The 19,540-nt window shown below is 41.9% G+C and overlaps 1 protein-coding gene across 4 annotated transcripts; it reads left to right on the top strand.

Annotated features, from left to right (window-relative positions):
- Positions 1–1,137: 1,137 nt before the first annotated feature.
- On the top strand, positions 1,138–11,831 carry LOC139559589 (alpha/beta hydrolase domain-containing protein 17A-like). 4 transcript variants are annotated; one of them, XM_071375709.1, is made up of 6 exons: positions 1,138–1,293; positions 2,105–2,182; positions 2,312–2,703; positions 3,307–3,501; positions 7,946–8,125; positions 8,345–11,831. In XM_071375709.1, exons 3-6 carry the CDS (start codon positions 2,315–2,317, stop codon positions 8,568–8,570), a joined length of 990 nt encoding a protein of 329 aa, XP_071231810.1. In that variant the 5' UTR covers positions 1,138–1,293; positions 2,105–2,182; positions 2,312–2,314; the 3' UTR covers positions 8,571–11,831. The 4 variants fall into 4 exon arrangements, with proteins under 4 accessions (XP_071231810.1, XP_071231811.1, XP_071231809.1 ...); XM_071375710.1 differs by having other exon boundaries at positions 2,309–2,703; XM_071375708.1 differs by having other exon boundaries at positions 1,145–1,359; positions 2,309–2,703.
- Positions 11,832–19,540: the final 7,709 nt, after the last annotated feature.

Genomic DNA, 19,540 nt, shown 5'->3' with positions numbered 1-19,540 from the left:
TTAAAACTTTTTTGCTTTCTACATGATTCTATGTTTTTTAAAATAGTTTTGATGTCTTCACTATTATGCTACAATGTAGAAAATTGTACAAAATTAAGTAAAACCCTTGAATGAGTAGGTGTGTCCAAACATTTGATTGGTGCTGTATACCACATCCATACGGATCTCAATCCTGATACAATTCTGATGTTCCATATGTACCTTCATGCAGTATGGACATCGGATTTGTTTTGTTCTGAAGTGTTTTTTGTTTGTTACACATGACCCTTCATTAGTATAACGACCACCCCAAAATGTAAAGGAACAGTGACAGGAAATGAGCGTCTTAAACGGCGCTTCAGAGGCTACATCAGTGTGAATGTGCACATTTGATAGTGGGTCGGTCACATATAAAACTGAGTGTTGATAGTCAGAAGAAAAGATTGGATATGGAAAAAACACAATTGGGTTATTTGGGTGGCTGTGTAAACACAGCCATAGTTCTCCAACAGACACAGCAAAGCAATGACACCACACACTTCGGATAAAATGCTCTGATCCACACTCACATATCTAGATGGGAAACAGCTTTTAAATTTGAAGTCAAAAGCAGATATCTTTTTGTGCACTTTAGCTAACCCTAAACATTTTCCTAACCTTAACCTAATTCTCCTAACCTGCTGTGTGTGTTCTAAACCTGCTACAAAAGTCAATTTTGACAAATACTGAACCCTTCTAGGCAAAAAGGGGCAGTTTTATACTTTTTGACCCGTCCCTCTCTAATTAAGGTCCCAGAGGAAACACACTGACCAAACCTAAGGTTCTTACCCTCTCGCTCACACCTAATTCCTAACCCTGACCCTAACTATAACCCCTTACCCTTACACTAACCATAATTCTAACCCTAACTCTAACCCCTGATCTTAAAATAGCCATTATCCTCATGGGGATGTGGGAAAATACCACATTAGGGAAAATGTTCCTTGTTTTTCTAACCCCAACAGTCCCACAAGGATAGTAAAACAAGGACAATTCCCACGCACACACACACGGTATGCTCTTTTCCAGTGCAAATATATAGTATCACAATGTAATCAGTGAAAACGACAAGTTTGTGAAATGTAACATTGTAAGCGCTAAATGAATGCAATGGGCTACGCCCTCTTCTCCGTCACTTCCGGGTTTAGTCGGCCAGGGTTGTGGAAAAAATAAGTAGTTGTCATGATATTTATCTAGCCAATCTACAAATGACAGACACATATCAAATTATACATAGTACATTACCCATGTCAGGGCTCAAGAAGAATTTTCGAGGTATTGTGCAGCTCTTTTTTGATAGACAGGAATATTTTATCTTGTCCGCAAACCCATCGTGAAGAGGTAAATCAACCTTAAGCTAGCTAACGTTAGCTAGCTAATTGATGTTTTGACATAGCTAGCTAGCTTAACCAACTAGCATTAGCTACACCACCTAGCAAGTTATTTACCGATAACTAGCTAACGTTATTGCATTAACATTAGCCACAGATTTAGCTGGCTAAATATCGTCTCGTTTCCCAAGCTATATTTTCCGACACATAACGTTAACTCTATGTACCGGTATCTATCTAGCAGGGTTAGCTAGGGTACATCACAATCAATATAGCTAGTTTATCAAGCTAATTCGCTAGTTAGCTAACGTTAACTAGCTTTAACTATCCTCATTATTGAACATCAGTGTTACTGAGTGATTCACCATAATATGCAGTATGATATCGAAGTTAAAATTACCTAGATATTATCTTTCCTTTCCTGGTAGCTGTGGCTTGCTAGTTAACGTGAATACACACAATATGTGCATTTTTAGGACATTGTAAATGAGCTACTAAAGTTAACGTTAGCTTGTGAAATCTGAAATTGTATTGCATTGTTAACTAAATAGTAGCTACGGCTTCCTATGTATGCAAGGCTGGCATACAACGTCTCAGCCAAGACTGAGGTCAGAACGTATAACATGTATCCACAGGGTCACTGGTTCAAATCTCACTTTGATTGTCCCACCTTACAGAATAATGTGGTAGTAAGCTAGCCAACTGAGCAGGTCTGTACTGTGTCTTCATTGTACTCTTTTTGCCCACTGATCCAGCCTGCTGAGTGACCTGATCAAGTGGTGTTGGCACCTTTGTGCCATCTCATTCCAAGTCCCTGAGGAACTTTAATACAGGTAGAATATTTTCTCTTCACCATCAGATGCTTCATCCATCAGTGTGTCATTTATACGGCTAGGCAAGCTGTTTAGTACACTCACCCCCCCCCCCCCCCACACACACTTTCCCCTCTCCCCCCCCAGTAGAAGATGAACGGCCTGTCCATTAGAGAGCTATGCTGCCTGTTCTGCTGCCCTCCTTGCCCCAGCCGCATTGCAGCCAAGCTGGCCTTCCTCCCTCCAGAGCCCACCTACTCAATGCTGCCAGACCCAGAGGCTACAGCTGCGGCAGCAGCCGGGACCACGCCTGGGGGTGCACCCCCCTCTCTGGGGGCTCCGGGCCTGCGCTCCCGGCTGGGTGGCGGAGGGGGAGACAGAGGAGGGGGAGGAGGAGAGGGCAGGTGGAAGCTCCACCTGACAGAGAGGGCAGAGTTCCAGTACACTCAGAGAGAGCTGGACATGACGGACGTGTTCCTGACAAGGTCTAGCCGGGGGAACAGGGTGGGCTGCATGTACATCCGCTGTGCCCCCAATGCCAGGTGAGTGAGTGAGTGGAGGGGAGGAAGAAAAATTTAGAACAGTGTTAATCAATTGGTGGGCTGTGACATTTCTCTTGTTTATTTTCAAAGAGATGGCATTTGTTTCTCTCTGTGCATAGTGTCTATCCCTAAAAATAGACATCTGTGCAGGTTGTTCTATTTATAGAAATGCATTAAGTATGATAGTGTTCTATTAAATTCTATGGTTCTATTGTACAGTACATCACCCTTCTATTTTACGTTCTCTTAAATTGTACCTTTTTTTCATTTCCTCCTCTCCCTCCCTCCCTCCCTCCCTCCCTCCCATCACCTTCTCCCTCCCTCCCTCCCTCCCTCCCTCCCTCCCTCCCTCCCTCCCTCCCTCCCTCCCATCACCTTCTCCCTCCCTCCCTCCCATCACCTTCTCCCTCCCTCCCTCCCATCACCTTCTCCCTCCCTCCCTCCCATCACCTTCTCCCTCCCTCCCTCCCATCACCTTCTCCCTCCCTCCCTCCCATCACCTTCTCCCTCCCTCCCTCCCTCCCATCACCTTCTCACCCTCCTTCTCCCCAACACCTTCTCACCCTCCTTCTCCCTCCCTCCCCCCATCTCCTTCTCTCCTAGGTTCACATTGCTATTCTCCCATGGTAATGCAGTAGACTTGGGTCAGATGAGTAGCTTCTACATTGGCCTGGGCACGCGTATCAACTGTAACATCTTCTCCTACGACTACTCTGGCTATGGTGTCAGCACTGGCAAACCCTCAGAGAAGAACCTCTACGCTGACATAGACGCTGCCTGGCACGCCCTACGCTCCCGGTAAACAGCTGTTACACACACACACACACACACACACACACACACACACACACACACACACACACACACAGCCACAGCCACACCTGCTCGTCAACTAATCATCAAGACCTTTGATCAGCTGAATTAGGGGTCTTTCACACCGAATTTGTTTGGAGTGTTTTTTTCCAAACTCTGTTGCGTTTTCTCCTTTAATTTTGTTCGTTTGGACTGGTGTGAACACACTACCCGTACTCCGGAGCGCACTAAACAACACACTGTGGTTTGCTCAAAAAGGGTGGTCTTGGTCCGTTTCAATTCGTACCATAATGCGGTTCGCTGCAGGTGAGAACGCAGTCCGGACCAAACAACGGAAAGGAAACAGAGTCGCACACTATTATTGGTTGTTTCACTGCGAGCGTTTTATGAAATGCAGCCTGCAGCATCATGACTTGATATCTCTGAAACATTCTGTGAGTATATGTAGATTAGGGGAGACGGCGACTATCCCAGGGATAGGCTATTGAATATAGCCTGTTCACGCCGCAGTTAGAGGGGCTTTTGCGCTGTTTCATCCCACATGTTGTTGGAAGACCAAAGCGTAAGTAATATGAAGATTGGGTCTCACAAGTGATGGTTCAGGATAAACATACAGTGCCTTTGGAAAGTACTCAGAGCCCTTGACTTTTTCCAAATTTTGTTATGTTACAGCCTTATTCTAAAATGGATGAAAAAATATATTAAAAATACTAAGCAATCTACACACAATACCCCATAATGATGAAGCAAAAACAAGTTTTTAGCAGAAATAGAAATACCTTATTTACATAAATATTCAGACCCTTCGCTATGAGAATTGAAATTGAGCTCAGGTGCATCTTGTTTCCATTGATCATCCTTGAGATGTTTCTACAACTTGTGGTAAATTCAATTGATTGGACATGATTTGGAAAGGCACACACCTGTCTATATAAGGTCCCACAGTTGACAGTGCATGTCAGAGCAAAAACCAAGCCATGAGGTCGAAGTAATTGTCCGTAGAGCTCAGAGACAGGATTGTGTCGCGACACAGATCTGGGGAAGGGTACCAAAAAATGTCTGCAGCATTGAAGGTCCCCAAGAACACAGTGGCCTCCATTATTCTTAAATGGAAGAAGTTTAGAACCACCAAGACTCTTAATTGAACTGGTCGCCCGACCAAACTGAGCAATTGGGGGAGAAGGGCCTTGATCAGGGAGGTGACCAAGAACGCAATGGTCACTCTGACAGAGCTCCAGAGTTCCTCTGTGGAGATGGGAGAACCTTCCAGAAGGACAACCATCTCTGCAGCACTCCACCAATCGGGCCTTTATGGTAGAGTGGCCAGACGGAAACCACTCCTCAGTAAAAGGCACAACAGTCCGCTTGGAGTTTGCCAAAAGGCACTTAAAGTCTCTCAGACCATGAGAAACAAGATTCTCTGGTCTGATGAAACCAAGATTGAACTATTTGGCCTAAATGCCAAGCGTCACGTCTGGAGGAAACCTGGCACCATCTCTATTGTGAAGCATGGTGGTGGCAGCATCATGTTGTGGGGACATCTTTCAGTGGCAGGGACTGGGAGACTAGTCAGGATCGACTGAAAAATGAACGGAGCAAAGTACAGAGAGATCCTTGACGAACCTGCTCCAGAGCGCTCAGGACCTCAGACTGGGGCGAAGGTTCACCTTCCAACAGGACAACGACCCTAAGCACAGTCAAGACAAGGCAGGAGTGGCTTCGGGACAAGTCTCTGAATGTTCTTGATTTGCCCAGCCAGAGTCTGGATGAACCCAAACAAACATCTCAAAGAGATCTGAAAATAGCTGTGCAGCAACACTCCCCATCTAACCTGACAGAACTTGAGAGGATATGCGGAGAAGAATGGGTGAAACTCCCCAAATACAGGTGTGCCAAGCTTATCGCGTCATACCTAAGACTCGAGGCTGTAATCACTGCCAAAGGTGGTTCAACAAAGTACTGAGTAATATTGATATTAGTTTTTTTCTACAACCTGTTTTCTGGTTTGTCATTATGGGGTATTGTGTGTAGATTGATGAGAAAAAATGTAAGATGTAATCAATTTTAGAATAAGGCTGTAACCTAACAATGTGGAAAAAGTCAAGTGGTCTGAATAATTTCCGAAGGTACTGTAGATGGATTTAACGTGAGCGTTTTTGTCAAATAAACAAATGACTTGCATGGACATATGGTTTTGTTTAGGATTTTTTTTTTTGAATTTGGCAATGTGAAATGAACTGGACCAAATGGGAAGCAAAAAATGCAATGTAACAAATAATCAAACTCTGAATCAAACTGTAGCTCAAAATTGTGTGAAACTTCCTTATATAGTGCTGGGCTGAGGCTGTACACACTAGGGCTGACCCCATTTTGTCGATTGTTTGGTCGATAGGCTGTTGGTCTGAGATTTGAGATTTCTTTCGTCGAGCAGTAGCAAAAAGAAACACTTTTTTTCATGGTGAATAAGACAACTGTCTAATTCTCGTCTGCCTGAGTGGACTAATCCATTGTGGAGGCCGTGGGGATGGCACAGTCCATCACTCTAAGACGTGCTACTGAAGTTGTATATGGTTATATTACGTAAGAACAATGGTGCAACACAAAAAAATGATATAATTTTATTACAAATGCGCTTTCTTCCACGTTGGGTAGCGGTCGCTGTCCGCTGTTCTGAAACATCAGTGCGCTGTCGAATTGGCGCCTTTTCCTAGACCATGTTGCTATGCGGATAATAGCGAAGTTACCCAGCATATTGGTGTTGAGAACAATGTGGCGGAGGCAGCAATGGAGTGAGAAGAGAAAACAGCCCTTGACTTAATTGTCTAAGAACAGTGAGGAGAGAGGAAACCCCAACTAAATTAGGTCTGTAATCAACAGCCTAACTGTTAAATGTGCCTGGCTTTATAAACCATCCATATCTACAGAAGTAAGACAGATCCTGCTTCTGTTGCCTGTTTGAGTGTTTGTTTTAATAGCCTACTGATCCCGTGAGCACCGAGCCTCACGCAACCACAAGATGTCGGATAAACAATTTCACAAATTTGTATGTTTTTAGTCTTTGCTATGCTCTAATAAAGGCTTTGCACTTTTTTTTCATTAGAACAGCCTCTCTGGCATTACTTAATTTATTTAGCGTTGTTTACACTGTTCCAAATTGCCAGAAAAACAATATTTATTATAATGATATTTTCTTGATCACCTTATTGTTATTATTACTAGTATGATCATCATTATAATATTAAGTGATGTCAATATCATTAGTGGGCTTATTAGAGCAGCCTTGTATACCCACCATCAAGGTGTAGACCTAAGAGCGCTTCCTGTTTAGGCTTAATACCATAACTTACTCAGGCCCATATTTCAATACTTATGTAGGCTACTGTGTCAATCATTCTTTCGTTCATGACATCACACAGCATACGAGTCATTCATGATTTGAAATGCAATCGAGCATATTTTTTTTTAGGTTTCAAATTAAAATGACAAAGCGACCTTTGAATAATAAGTGTAAACAATAAATATATCGTTCCATGTCGGCGATTGCATTCACGAACGCATGTGTCTGTTTTTAGTCTTTGCTGTAATAAAGGCTTTCCCCCCAAAATTAACCTTACAACAGACTCTCTGGTACGTTTTTAATTTATTTAGTGTATACATTGTTCTAAACGGTCCATAAATGGTATTGTAATCTAACAGCACTTGTTTGGTACACATCTGACTTCCCCGTTACCTCCTGAGCAACCATACATTCCCCCTGTCCAAGTTTGTCATCTGAGTTTCTGAGCCCGCCACAATCAAATCAATTGCTGTCGGACTCCCTCTATTCATTCATCTGTGTGACTTAATTATTTTATTAAGCAGTGCGCTTAAAGCATCAGACGAGCATATAGTTGATTTGATTAAAACACATAGGATGTGTCTATATATGGAAAAATATACTTACATTTTTCTTCGAACAATCCGATTGGTCGAAATAACAGATGACTCTCGGTCAACCAATATTATTTTTGTCGGGGACAGCCTTAGCAAGCACTGTGAATACCACAGCCAGGTCACCCGTGATACAGGTCAGTATTCGAAATCCATCCATGTCTGAGGATGTTAAGAGATGACTTGGAAACTGGCCACTTCAAGTAGGTTTTGCTTGAGCATTGAGGAAGGGGATAGCGGATGGGCGTAAGCATCTGCATTTGATTCCAAATGTTGCAAGTTCGAATCCAGCGATAGAATCTTGTTAAAACCTACCTTAACCCTTACCTTAACCATTTGGAGTTAATGCCTAACCTTAACCCTGACGTTTAAAAAACATGGATGAACGTCTAATTCCGATGTCAGACTGTGAGAGCTTGTTGGAAAAACAAGTAGACCTATTTTGGTTCTCTCTGTATTTGTTTACTCATTTCTCTCTCTCTGTGCGTGTGTGTGTCAGGTATGGCATCAGCCCAGAGAACATCATCCTGTATGGGCAGAGTATTGGCACGGTACCCACGGTGGACCTGGCGTCCAGGTTTGAGTGTGCTGCTGTGGTGCTCCACTCCCCTCTCACCTCTGGCATGAGGGTGGCCTTCCCTGACACCAAGAAGACCTACTGCTTTGATGCCTTCCCCAAGTAAGACACACATGCACACAAAAAAACTATTAGAATGCTTAATTTAGATCCAGAACAAAATAAATTGTCATGAAGGCACACGTCTTTTGGATTAAATAGATATTTGGACTCCTCACCCAAAATCCACATTACAAAACAATCATACACAAATGCAATCGCAGAAACAAGGACAAGGTCTCGTAGACTGCTTACTAACTGATTATAACCGATGTATTGCAGCATAGAGAAGGTGTCTAAGATCCCATCCCCGGTGCTGATCATCCACGGGACGGAGGACGAGGTGATCGACTTCTCCCACGGCCTGGCTCTGTTTGAGCGCTGTCCCAAGGCCGTGGAGCCACTTTGGGTGGAGGGGGCGGGACACAACGACATAGAGCTCTACAGCCAATACCTGGAGAGACTACGACGCTTCATCAACCAAGACCTGGCTGCAGCACACGCCTGAGAGAGGAGGAGAGGGTGTGTGTGTGTCTGTGTGTGTTTTAGCTCTGTGTGTGTGTCTGTAAGGAGCTGTACAAAGTCATCAACCTACAGTACCTGAAGAGGAGCATCCAGTATGCTGTAAATCTGTGAGTGCGTTGAGAGTATGTGTGTTGACTCGTGGAAATGAATGACCTCTTGATATGGACACGACTGTCCGACTTTGGGTACGTGTTCCTTGAGACTTCCTGAGGCTGAATATGTGTGCGCACCTACAAACTGTCTTCTCTGTGTACATACAAGTAACTGACGAAATAAAGGAAACATCAACAACGTGTCTTATTAGGGCTTGGGCCACCACGAGCCGCCAGAACAGCTTCAATGGGCCTTGGCCGAGATTCTACAAGTGTCTGGAACACACAACCACAACCCCTTTTTAAATGTGTTTTGTTCAATATAATAATATTTATTTTTATCCCAGCCCCCGTCCCCGCAGGAGCCCTTTTATCTTTTGATAGGCCGTCATTGTAAATAAGGATTTGTTCTTAACTGACTTGCCTAGTTACATTTAAAAAACTATGCTTCTTTGAGACCCCTCTTTCAAAGTCACTGAGATCTCTTCTTGCTATGTTAGCCAAAATAATGGGCAACTGGGCATTTTTATACAACTCTAAGCACGATGGGATGTTAAATTGCTTAATTAACTCAGGAACCACACCTGTGTGGAAGCACCTGCTTTCAAAATACTTTGTATCCCTCATTTCCTAAAGTGTTTCCTTTCTTTTGACAGTTACATTGAATGTATGTATGTACAACTCAAGAGTTGAAGATGCTATCTGTACGGACCTGAGTTGACATCACTCCTCCCTGTGTCTACAGTGGACAGCTGTCTGTCTGCTTTTGTTTGTATTTCTCCCCGTCGCTCTTAAAAGAGACATCTCCCTCTCTGGTTTGCTGTCACCAACCCAGAGGGGGAGAACTGGCCTTTTTGAGAGTCATTTGAGAAATAATAATTTCTGAAATGGCAGTTATTTTCTGTCCGCTTGCTACGAAGTTAAAACAGACTCGCAGGAGAGAAGACTTTCTCATGTTATGAGGAAGTCTTCTCTCCTGTGAATTTGTGTTTTAACTTCTTAGTTTTAAGGTTATGATAACTGAGTGAGTGCAAGGAATGAAGATGTACTGCAGTATTAATCTTACTATTTGTTTGACTGTTGCCCGTCCATATTATCCAATGTGTCTACGGGTAGTGGAGACTTAGATGAACATAGATTTGTAGTCACAAACACATCTGGAATCAGGCTAGAAAATACTAGCCAAAAAAAATACCAAGTTTGTTTTTGTAAGGAGACCTCTCTGTCTGTCTTGATAGATTGCAAATGTGAATGAAGATCAATCAAGCCTATACAACAAAACAGGTTTGAGGGATCTTTGGAAAATCTCTTTAGTTTTCATTTTAGAAACAGTCTTCTCTGTAGCTCTTGAGAAGATGGTTCAGTTTACTGTTTTGAGGATGGAGAGAGCAGGACTGATGACCAATTGCAGTGGGTGATGTCCGCGAAGCCATCGAAACTGTCATTTTCTGTCAAAGTAACATGTTATTTTACATCGTACATGTACGAAATGGTTGTTCGGTTTGCTGCTACTTATCTGTATCAAACACAGGACGACAGACCTTTTCTATTCCTGATGGTAAAGAAATTGTGTTATAGCGTCTTATAAATATAGCACTTTTACTGACTTTCTGAGATTTTGAAAGGATTACACATTCCTTAATTCACACTTATCCTCAATCTTTGCTCATGCATTTTCTCTCAAAGTAATAACATTTTATAGTGCAGAGCCACAGATAGACACAGAGTTGGGGCTTGATTCAAGCCTTATCACCGAGGTGCAGCGCTGTAGCGCGGCTGAAATGTGAAGGTCATTTCCCGATTTGAGCCGACATGCAGCGTTTACCGGGAATGCGGTCTCCGCAAGCGCAGGAACATTACTTGGACGTTTCTATCGCGCTGTAACGCGGGTCTCCAGCACTACGGATTGAGTCGAGCCATTACGCAAACTCTGTTTGACACGTCGAATCGTAAATAGGTTCCATAACATGGATGGAGCCAGCATGAATGCCAGTTTCATGAACTGATGGTGTGATATCTGTGGTGTATAGGAGCTCTTCTATGGTGACCGAATTATTCACGTCTGATCCAAGCCGTAAACGAGCTTCTCACTGTTAGTGTGGTGCAGGTTCCACCACATCAGTCCACAAGCAACCAGACGGCACAAGCAAGCATGATAAGCAGGTCTTAAGTTCAGGACTATTGTACAAAGCATCCAAAGTGTAGTTAAATATAATATGTACATATGTGTCTATTTTAGTATTGTTGACTAACTGACCCCCCCCCCCAGAAAGACCTGAAGCAAGGACTCTAGGAATGATCTAGTCATAGAATACTGCAGTTACTGTCTATAATAGTACCTCTCTATTGAAGGGACAAAGGCTAGTGTATGCTGAACAACACTACAGTCATCCTGGGTGAAAGTGGCACTTTGTAGGTGGGCTGTTTTTCCATGATCATTTTGAACAAGGATCTATTCCATTTTCACTGTATGCTGTGTGTCACCCAACCTAAGGTGGTGGAAGTTCCTCAGCCTCCTTTGCCAGGGTTCTAGGCTCACCGGGGTTCTAGACTTGCCAGGGTTCTAGGATGAGACTAGATCTGTTCCGGTTTTCATTATTGTACCCTAGGTGGTTCTTGCAAAGAAGGTGTCTGAATATAAGGGGGAATAATTCATACCGTGGTTCATTGAGACTTGAGACTGAATAGAGAATAGTCTCTCTTGACCTTGTGATAATGAAAGTGAGGTAGCGATACCTTGACGACTGTATGCATGTCTATTATTTGTGTTTTGCTGGGCAAATGTTTGGGTGGGGAATATAACTTTGTGTGTGATGCCAGAGGTCAAAGTAGAGCTCAAGGCATTGCACTATATACTGCTTTTTAAACCGGGGTATTGATTGTTTTTTATTACTGAAACTAAAGTATTGATTTGAGTTTTGTGCTAGAGTTTGGATAGGGAAAATGCTGGGTGGGGTTAGAACATGTGGGAGTGGTTTATACATGGATATTGTACTTACCTATTCTATGTTTGTTATGATTTGTAATTTTATCTTTTCTTTTTTTGAAATTGAAAATATGTAATGATGTTAACTAATGGGACTGAACCTTGACCTTTTTATTGACAATGGGGGAAAAAAACAATAAAGAACAATTATGTACAAAAATATGAACCTGCGTCGATCATTTGTTGAATCTAGGTTGTAAAAACAAATCACATAATTTGTGAATTAATGTAGTAATTACAGTGCATTGTTCATTAACAAGTACTAGACTGTTCTCTCTGCTGAGTGTGGAACCAACAGATTCTACCCCCAAGCCATAAGTCTGCTAAATAGTTAGTGCCGGTAGCTGTTTGGGTAACTCTTTAACTATCTCCATTGACCGTTTTTGCACCAACTTTTTTTGACTCATCACATATGCTGCTGCTACTGTTTATCTATCCTGTTGCCTAGTCACTTTATTCCTAGTTATATGTACAGTTGAAGTCGGAGAGTTACATACACCTTAGCCAAACACATTTAAACCCAGTTTTTCACAATTCCTGACATTTAATCCTAGTAAAAATTCCCTGTTTTAGGTCAGTTAGGATCACCACTTTATTGTAAATCTTGATGGGAAAAACTCAACAATTTTTTTTAGATGCATGCCATCAAAGCCACAACACTAAACAATACATAATTGCACTGTAACGGTGACACTGAAACAGTTCATTCAGCCTCATTTACTGCCCTTTTAAAAAACATAGCTGATATGGCTGACTTGCTTAAACAAATGTGGTTTCTACTGGTAATTGAGATGTACAAACTATGGCATAAGGGAACGACGAGTGGATAAGAGGCAATCTGTCATTTCGATTAAGACAACGAGCGAGCTAGGACGGACGTAATCAATATAACTATTTGTTCAGCACTTTTGAAATGTACAGCGACAGAATTCAGAACATGGGCTGTTCTTACAGTATTCTCCCAGTACACCAAGTCAGAACCGTAGGATAAATAAAGAGGGCATATAAGCAGACAATGAAAGCTCTTTCAATATTCAATGATTGCATTTCTCTAAAACAGGCTATAGGCTAAGTTATGAGTGGGAAAAATATCAAATTATTAGGGTGAGGCACATGGGCTACTAACAGCTTACTACACAACATACAGTTAGTGTTACTTTCTTAGCTACAGTATACATATCTCCCTGGCATATTAAATAATTTATGCAGCAGCATACAATACATTTTTGGACTCACCTTGTTGTGCTGTGCTCACTTGAACAGGAAGGTGGCACGGTGGTCCTTCTTGTGGTAAAATATTCTCTGGCATTCTCTGGATTTATGGTGCTTTCAAGACAACTGGGAACTCTGAAAAAAACAAGGTCAAATCATCACGTCAGTGATCTTCAGATCGGAGCTCTAGAAAGAGGCCTGAGTTCCCGTCTTGGAATTCCGAGTTGGATAACCATTCAAAACGTATTTTCCCAGTCAGCTATTTTCCAGTTCCCAGCTTTCTTGAACTCACTGAAGTCTGAGATTTCCCAGTTCCGAGTTTCTAGTTGTTTTGAACACGGCAGAAGTCATGCTGGATTGACAGCATGGACAATGTATTCAACCTTTTCTGGCCCATGGCATGTAAATGTTTATCCTTTTAAGCTTGGAAAAGAGACCCTTAAACCCAGACTTGAACCACACACCCAGTCCACTGAATAGCAGGCTAGTGATTGATTTGCAACACTTGCAGTTAGTCACTAATTCTTTCCAAACACTGAGCCAATCACGAAGCAGCTAGAGAACATTACCAACCCCAATGCTCTGTATTTTCCACTGGCTGCCCCACCACCACAGAAAACATTGAGCTACGCTGAAACACCTGCATTTTGGAGCTGCCTTACTCAAGAAAACAAAAACTAGACCATGTTTGTATGCAGATTTATTAAGGGTTTTTCTTTATTTTACTATTTTCTACATTGTAGAATATTAGTGAAGACATCAAAACTATGAAATAAGTAGTAACCAAGAAAGTGTTAAACAATATATTTTATATTTGAGATTCTTCAAAGTAGCCACCCTCTGCCTTGATGACAACTTTGCACACTCTTGGCATTCTCTCAACCAGGTCCATCAGGTAGTCACCTGGAATGCATTTCAATTAACAGGTGTGCCTTCTTAAAAGTTAATTTCCTTCCTTCTTAATGCCTTCTTAATGCATTTGAGCCAATCAGTTGTGTTGTGACAAGGTAGAGGTGTATACAGAAGATAGCCTTTATTGGTAAAAGACCAAGTCCATGTTATGGCAAGAACAGCTCAAATAAGCAAAGAGAAATGACAGTCCATCATTACTTTAAGACATAAAGGTCACTAAATATGGAAAATTTCAAGAACTTTGAAAGTTTCTTCAAGTGCAGTCGCAAAAACCATCAAGAGCTATGATGAAACTGGCTCTCATGAGGACCGCCACAGGAAAGGAAGACCCAGAGTTACCTCTGCTGCAGAGGATAAGTTCATTAGAGTTACCAGCATCAAATTGCAGCCCCAAAAAATGCTTTACAGAGTTCAAGTAACAGACAAATCTCAACATCAACTGTTCAAAGGAGACTGTGTGAATCAGGCCTTCATGGTCAAATTGTTGCAAAGAAACCACTATTAAAAGACACCAATAAAGAAGAGAATTACTTGGCCAAGAAACATGAACAATTGACATTATACCGGTGGAAATCTGTCCTTTTGTCTGTTGAGTCCAAATTTGAGATTTTTGGTTCCAACAGCCGTGTCTTTGTGAGACGAAGAGTAGGTGAACAGATGAACTCTGCATGTGTGGTTCCCACCGTGAAGCATGGAAGAGGAGATGTGATGGTGTGGGGATGCTTTGCTGGTAACACTATCTGTGATTTATTTAGAATTCAATGCACACTTAACCAGCATGGCTACCACAGCATTCTGCAGCAATACGCCATCCCATCTGGTTTGTGCTTATTGGGACTATCATTTGTTTTTCAACAGGACAATGACCCAAAACACACCTCCAGGCTGTGTAATGGCTATTTGACCAAGAAGGAGAATGATGGAGTGCTGCATCAGATGACCTGGCCTCCACAATCACCCGACCTCAACCCAATTGAGTTGTTTTGGGATGAGTTGGACCGCAGAGTGAAGGAAAAACAGCCAACACAGAAAAACTGCTCCAGCTCCTTCAAGTTGGGTGGGTTCCGCTGGTGTACAGCAATCTTTAAATCATACCACAGATTCTCAATTGGATTGAGGTCTGGGCTTTGACTAGGCCATTCCAAGACATTCAAATGTTTCTCCTTAAACCACTTGAGTTACTTTAGCAGTATGCTTTGGGTCATTGTCCTGCTGGAAGGTGAACCTCTGTCCCAGTCTCAAATCTTTGGAAGACTGAAACAGGTTTCCCTCAAGAAATTCCCTATATTTAGCTCCATCTATCATTCCATCAATTCTGACCAGTTTCCCAGTCCCTGCCGATGAAAAACATCCCACAGCATGATGCTGCCACCACCATGCTTCACTGTGGGGATGTTGTTCTCAGGGTGATGAGTGGTGAGGGGTTTGCGCCAGACATAGCGTTTTCCTTGATGGCCAAAAAGCTACATTTTAGTCTCATCTGACCAGAGTACCTTCTTCCATATGTTTGGGGAGTCTCCCACATGCCTTTTGGCGAACACCAAACGTGTTTGCTTATTCTCTTCTTTAAGCAATGCTTTTTTCTGGCCACTCTCCCGTAAAGCCCAGCTCTGTGGAGTGTACGGCTTAAAGTGGTCCTAAGGACAGATACTCCAATCTCCACTTTGCAGCTCCTTCAGGGTTATCTTTAGTCTCTATGTTGTATCTCTGATTAATGCCCTCCTTGCCTGGTCTGTGAGTTTTGGTGGGTGGCCCTCTCTTGGCAGGTTTGTTGTGGTGCCATAGTCTTTCCATTTTTAATAATGGATTTAATGGTGCTTCGTGGGATGTTCACACTTTCAGATATTTTTTTATAACCCATCCCTGATCTGTACTTCTCCACAACTTTGTCCTTGACCTGTTTGGAGAACTCCTTGGTATTCATGGTGCCGCTTGCTTGGTGGTGCCACTTGCTTAGTGGTGTTGCAGACTCTTTCAGAACAGGTGTATAAGTACTGAGATCATGTGACAGATCATGTCACACTTAGATTGCACACAGGTGGACTTTCTTTAAGTAATTATGTGATGTATGTTTTATTTTATTTATTTCACCTTTATTTAACCAGGTAGGCAAGTTGAGAACATGTTCTCATTTACAATTGCGACCTGGCCAAGATAAAGCAAAGCAGTTCGACACATACAACAACACAGAGTTACACATGGAGTAAAACAAACATACAGTCAATAATACAGTAGATGAATAAGTCTATATACAATGTGAGCAAGTGAGGTGAGATAAGGGAGGTAAAGGCAAAAAAAGGCCATGGTGGCAAAGTAAATACAATATAGTAAGTAAAACACTGGAATGGTTGATTTGCAGTGGAAGAATGTGCAAAGTAGAGATAGAAATAATGGGGTGCAAAGGAGCAAAATAAATAAATAAATACAGTAGGGAAAGAGGTAGTTGTTTGGGCTAAATTATAGATGGGCTATGTACAGGTGCAGTAATCTATGAGCTGATCTGACAGCTGGTGCTTAAAGCTAGTGGGGGAGATAAGTGTTTCCAGTTTCAGAGATTTTTGTTGTTCGTTCCAGTCATTGGCAGCAGAGAACTGGAAGGAGAGGCGGCCAAAGGAAGAGTTGGTTTTGGGAGTGACCAGAGAGATATACTTGCTGGAGCGCGTGCTACAGGTGGGTGCTGCTATGGTGACCAGCGAGCTGAGATAAGGGGGGACTTTACCTAGCAGGGTCTTGTAGATGACCTGGAGCCAGTGGGTTTGGCGACGAGTATGAAGCGAGGGCCAGCCAACGAGAGTGTACAGGTCGCAGTGGTGGGTAGTATATGGGGCTTTGGTGACAAAACGGATGGCACTGTGATAGACTGCATCCAATTTATTGAGTAGAGTATTGGAGGCTATTTTGTAAATGACATCACCGAAGTCGAGGATTGGTAAGATGGTCAGTTTTACAAGGGTATGTTTGGCAGCATGAGTGAAGGATGCTTTGTGGCGGAATAGGAAGCCAATTCTAGATTTAACTTTGGATTGGAGATGTTTGATGTGAGTCTGGAAGGAGAGTTTACAGTCTAACCAGACACCTAGGTATTTGTAGTTGTCCACATATTTTAAGTCAGAGCCATCCAGAGTAGTGATGTTGGACAGGCGGGCAGGTGCAGGCAGCGATCGGTTGAAGAGCATGCATTTAGTTTTACTTGTATTTAAGAGCAATTGGAGGCCACGGAAGGAGAGTTGTACACACTGAACTCTATCAGAGAAGTAGTTGGTGAACCAGGCGAGGCAATCATTTGATGAAGGTAATTGTTTGCACCAGATCTTATTTATGGGCTTCATAGCAAAGGGGGTGAATACATATGCACGCACCGCTTGTCCTTTAAAAAAATTGTAGATTATTTTAAAACAAGTTATTTTTTTCATTTCACATCACCAATTTGAACTGTTTTGTGTATGTCCATTACATGAAATCCATATAAAAGTCTATTTAAAATTTAAATTACAGGTTGTAATGCAACAAAATAGGACAAACACCAAGGGGGATGAATACTTTTGCAAGGTACTGTAGGCTACTGTTATAGATAGTAGGCTACATTGCGTAATGAAACAATCCCAAGTAAACTAGTGATTTGAAGGTGGACTGTGTAACGTTTGTCGTCGGAATGAGACCAAGGTGCAGCGTGGTAGGCGTACATTCTTCTTTAATTGAAATGTACACCAAAAAACAATAAACAATACAACGCCCGAACAGCTTCGTCGTGCAAACTACATGCACTCAAAACAAAGACAAGATCCCACACTGAAGGACGGAAAAAGGACTGCCTAAGTATGATTCCCAATCAGAGACAACGATAGACAGCTGCCTCTGATTGGGAACCACACTCAGCCAAAAACAAAGAACTAGAAAACATAGAAATAAAGAAACTAGAATGCCCACCCTAGTCACACCCTGGCCTAACCAAAATAGAGAATAAAAAACTCTCTATGGCCAGGGCGTGACAGACTGTCTGTATTAGTTGGCATTAACCACTACATGATGGGTGTCCTTATACTGGGATGGTTGAGCTAACGTGCGCTAATGTGATTAGCATGACTGTTGTAAGTAACAGCAAACTTTACAGGACATAGACATGTTGTATATATGGGCAGAAAGCTTAAATTCTTGTTAATCTAACTGCACTGTCCAATTTACAGTAGCTATTACAGTGAAAAAATACCATGCAATGGTTTGAGAGTGCACAAGAACAAAAAACTTTTATCACAGCAACTGGTTTGATATATTCACCTCTGAAGGTAAATAATGTTCTTACATTCAGTAATCTTGCTCTGATTTGTCATTCTGAGAGTCCCAAAGATAAAATGTAGTATAGTTTTGTTGGATAAAATACATTTTTATATTCAAATGTAGGAACTGGTTTCTACAGTTTGAACCCCTGCTGTCTCTGGCTCTACACCCACCCCGTCCGGCCATCTAGATGTGTGAAAGTTAGTTTATAAGCTAATGATCCGTCATGTATGACATTCCTGGGAGTGTGTGAACTTACATTTTAGTATTACCATATGATTTTTGTATGTTACCTACAGTTATGTCATTGAAATCAATTGACCAATTCGGCACATTTTGGTAGACTTGATACAAAATATTGTCCAGTATTGCCATGCTTCACTGGATCAATCTGAAACTTTGCACACACTGCTGCCATCTAGTGGCCAAAATCAAAATAGTGCCTAAACTGCAATAATACGTTATGGCCTTTCTCTTGCATTTCAAAGATGATGTTTTTGTTTGCATTATCTTTTACCAAATCTAATGTGTTATATTCTCCTACATTATTTCACATTTCCACAAACTTCAAAGTGTTCCCTTTCAAGTGGTATCAAGAATGTGCATGTCTTTGCTTCAGGTCCTGAGCTACAGGCAGTTAGATTTGGGTATGTCATTTTAGGCGAAAATTGAAAAAAGGGTATGATTCTTAAGGGGTAATAGACTGGTTTTTCACAACTCTCTATCCGAGCCAGGAGAGAGCGCAAGGACTACTCATGTCATGCACGTTCAGTTAGGCCATAAAAGACAGTTGTATATTTAAAAAATATATTGGTAACTGATTAGTATGCTGTTGCATCGGAAATCAATTTTACGATCTGCAATGTTTGAATTTCCAACTTTAATTATAGAATAAGTAATTACATTATAGGCGCCAACAGACACATTATTGCCTCCAGACAACAGACACCATGGAGGAGGCATGAAATGTTTAGGCTTAGTTTGAGAAAATGACGACCAAATAGGACTAACAATAATCATTTATCCATTAGCTAAAGCAAAGCTCTAGGCAACATGCCCTGGCACCTCAGAAAGCCTAGAATCGATTCAAATAGACAGCCGCATAGACATGTTGAAATTTCAGCACCATGGACAGCAATCAGTAGTGTATACTTTGTGAGTGGCTGTCTGGCTGATGCATTCTATTTCATTTTAGGAAGGGGAGGGGCGGAACTCCGACCTTGCAGGGGTCCAGAGAAACTGCTTTATGCCAGTGATCAATCCATTTTAGTTAATAGGGTGACATTCAAGAACGGTATTAAGAAGAAAACATATATTTTTAATGTTTAGAAGTAGCCTTTTTTCAAATACATGATTTTATAGATTGGAAGTATACTACACTAATAATTGTGTACAGTAGGTTTTATTTGGTTTTGAGGAGAATGTGCCCCCTGCTGGCCTGTTTGTGCCACTGACAGTTAGACAAGTTCTCTAAAA

This window comes from Salvelinus alpinus, chromosome 30 (assembly GCF_045679555.1).
Source record: "Salvelinus alpinus chromosome 30, SLU_Salpinus.1, whole genome shotgun sequence".
Taxonomy (NCBI): Eukaryota; Metazoa; Chordata; class Actinopteri; order Salmoniformes; family Salmonidae; genus Salvelinus; species Salvelinus alpinus.
Note: the sequence above shows the minus strand (reverse complement) of the source record. Positions and strands in the feature narration are given on the sequence as shown.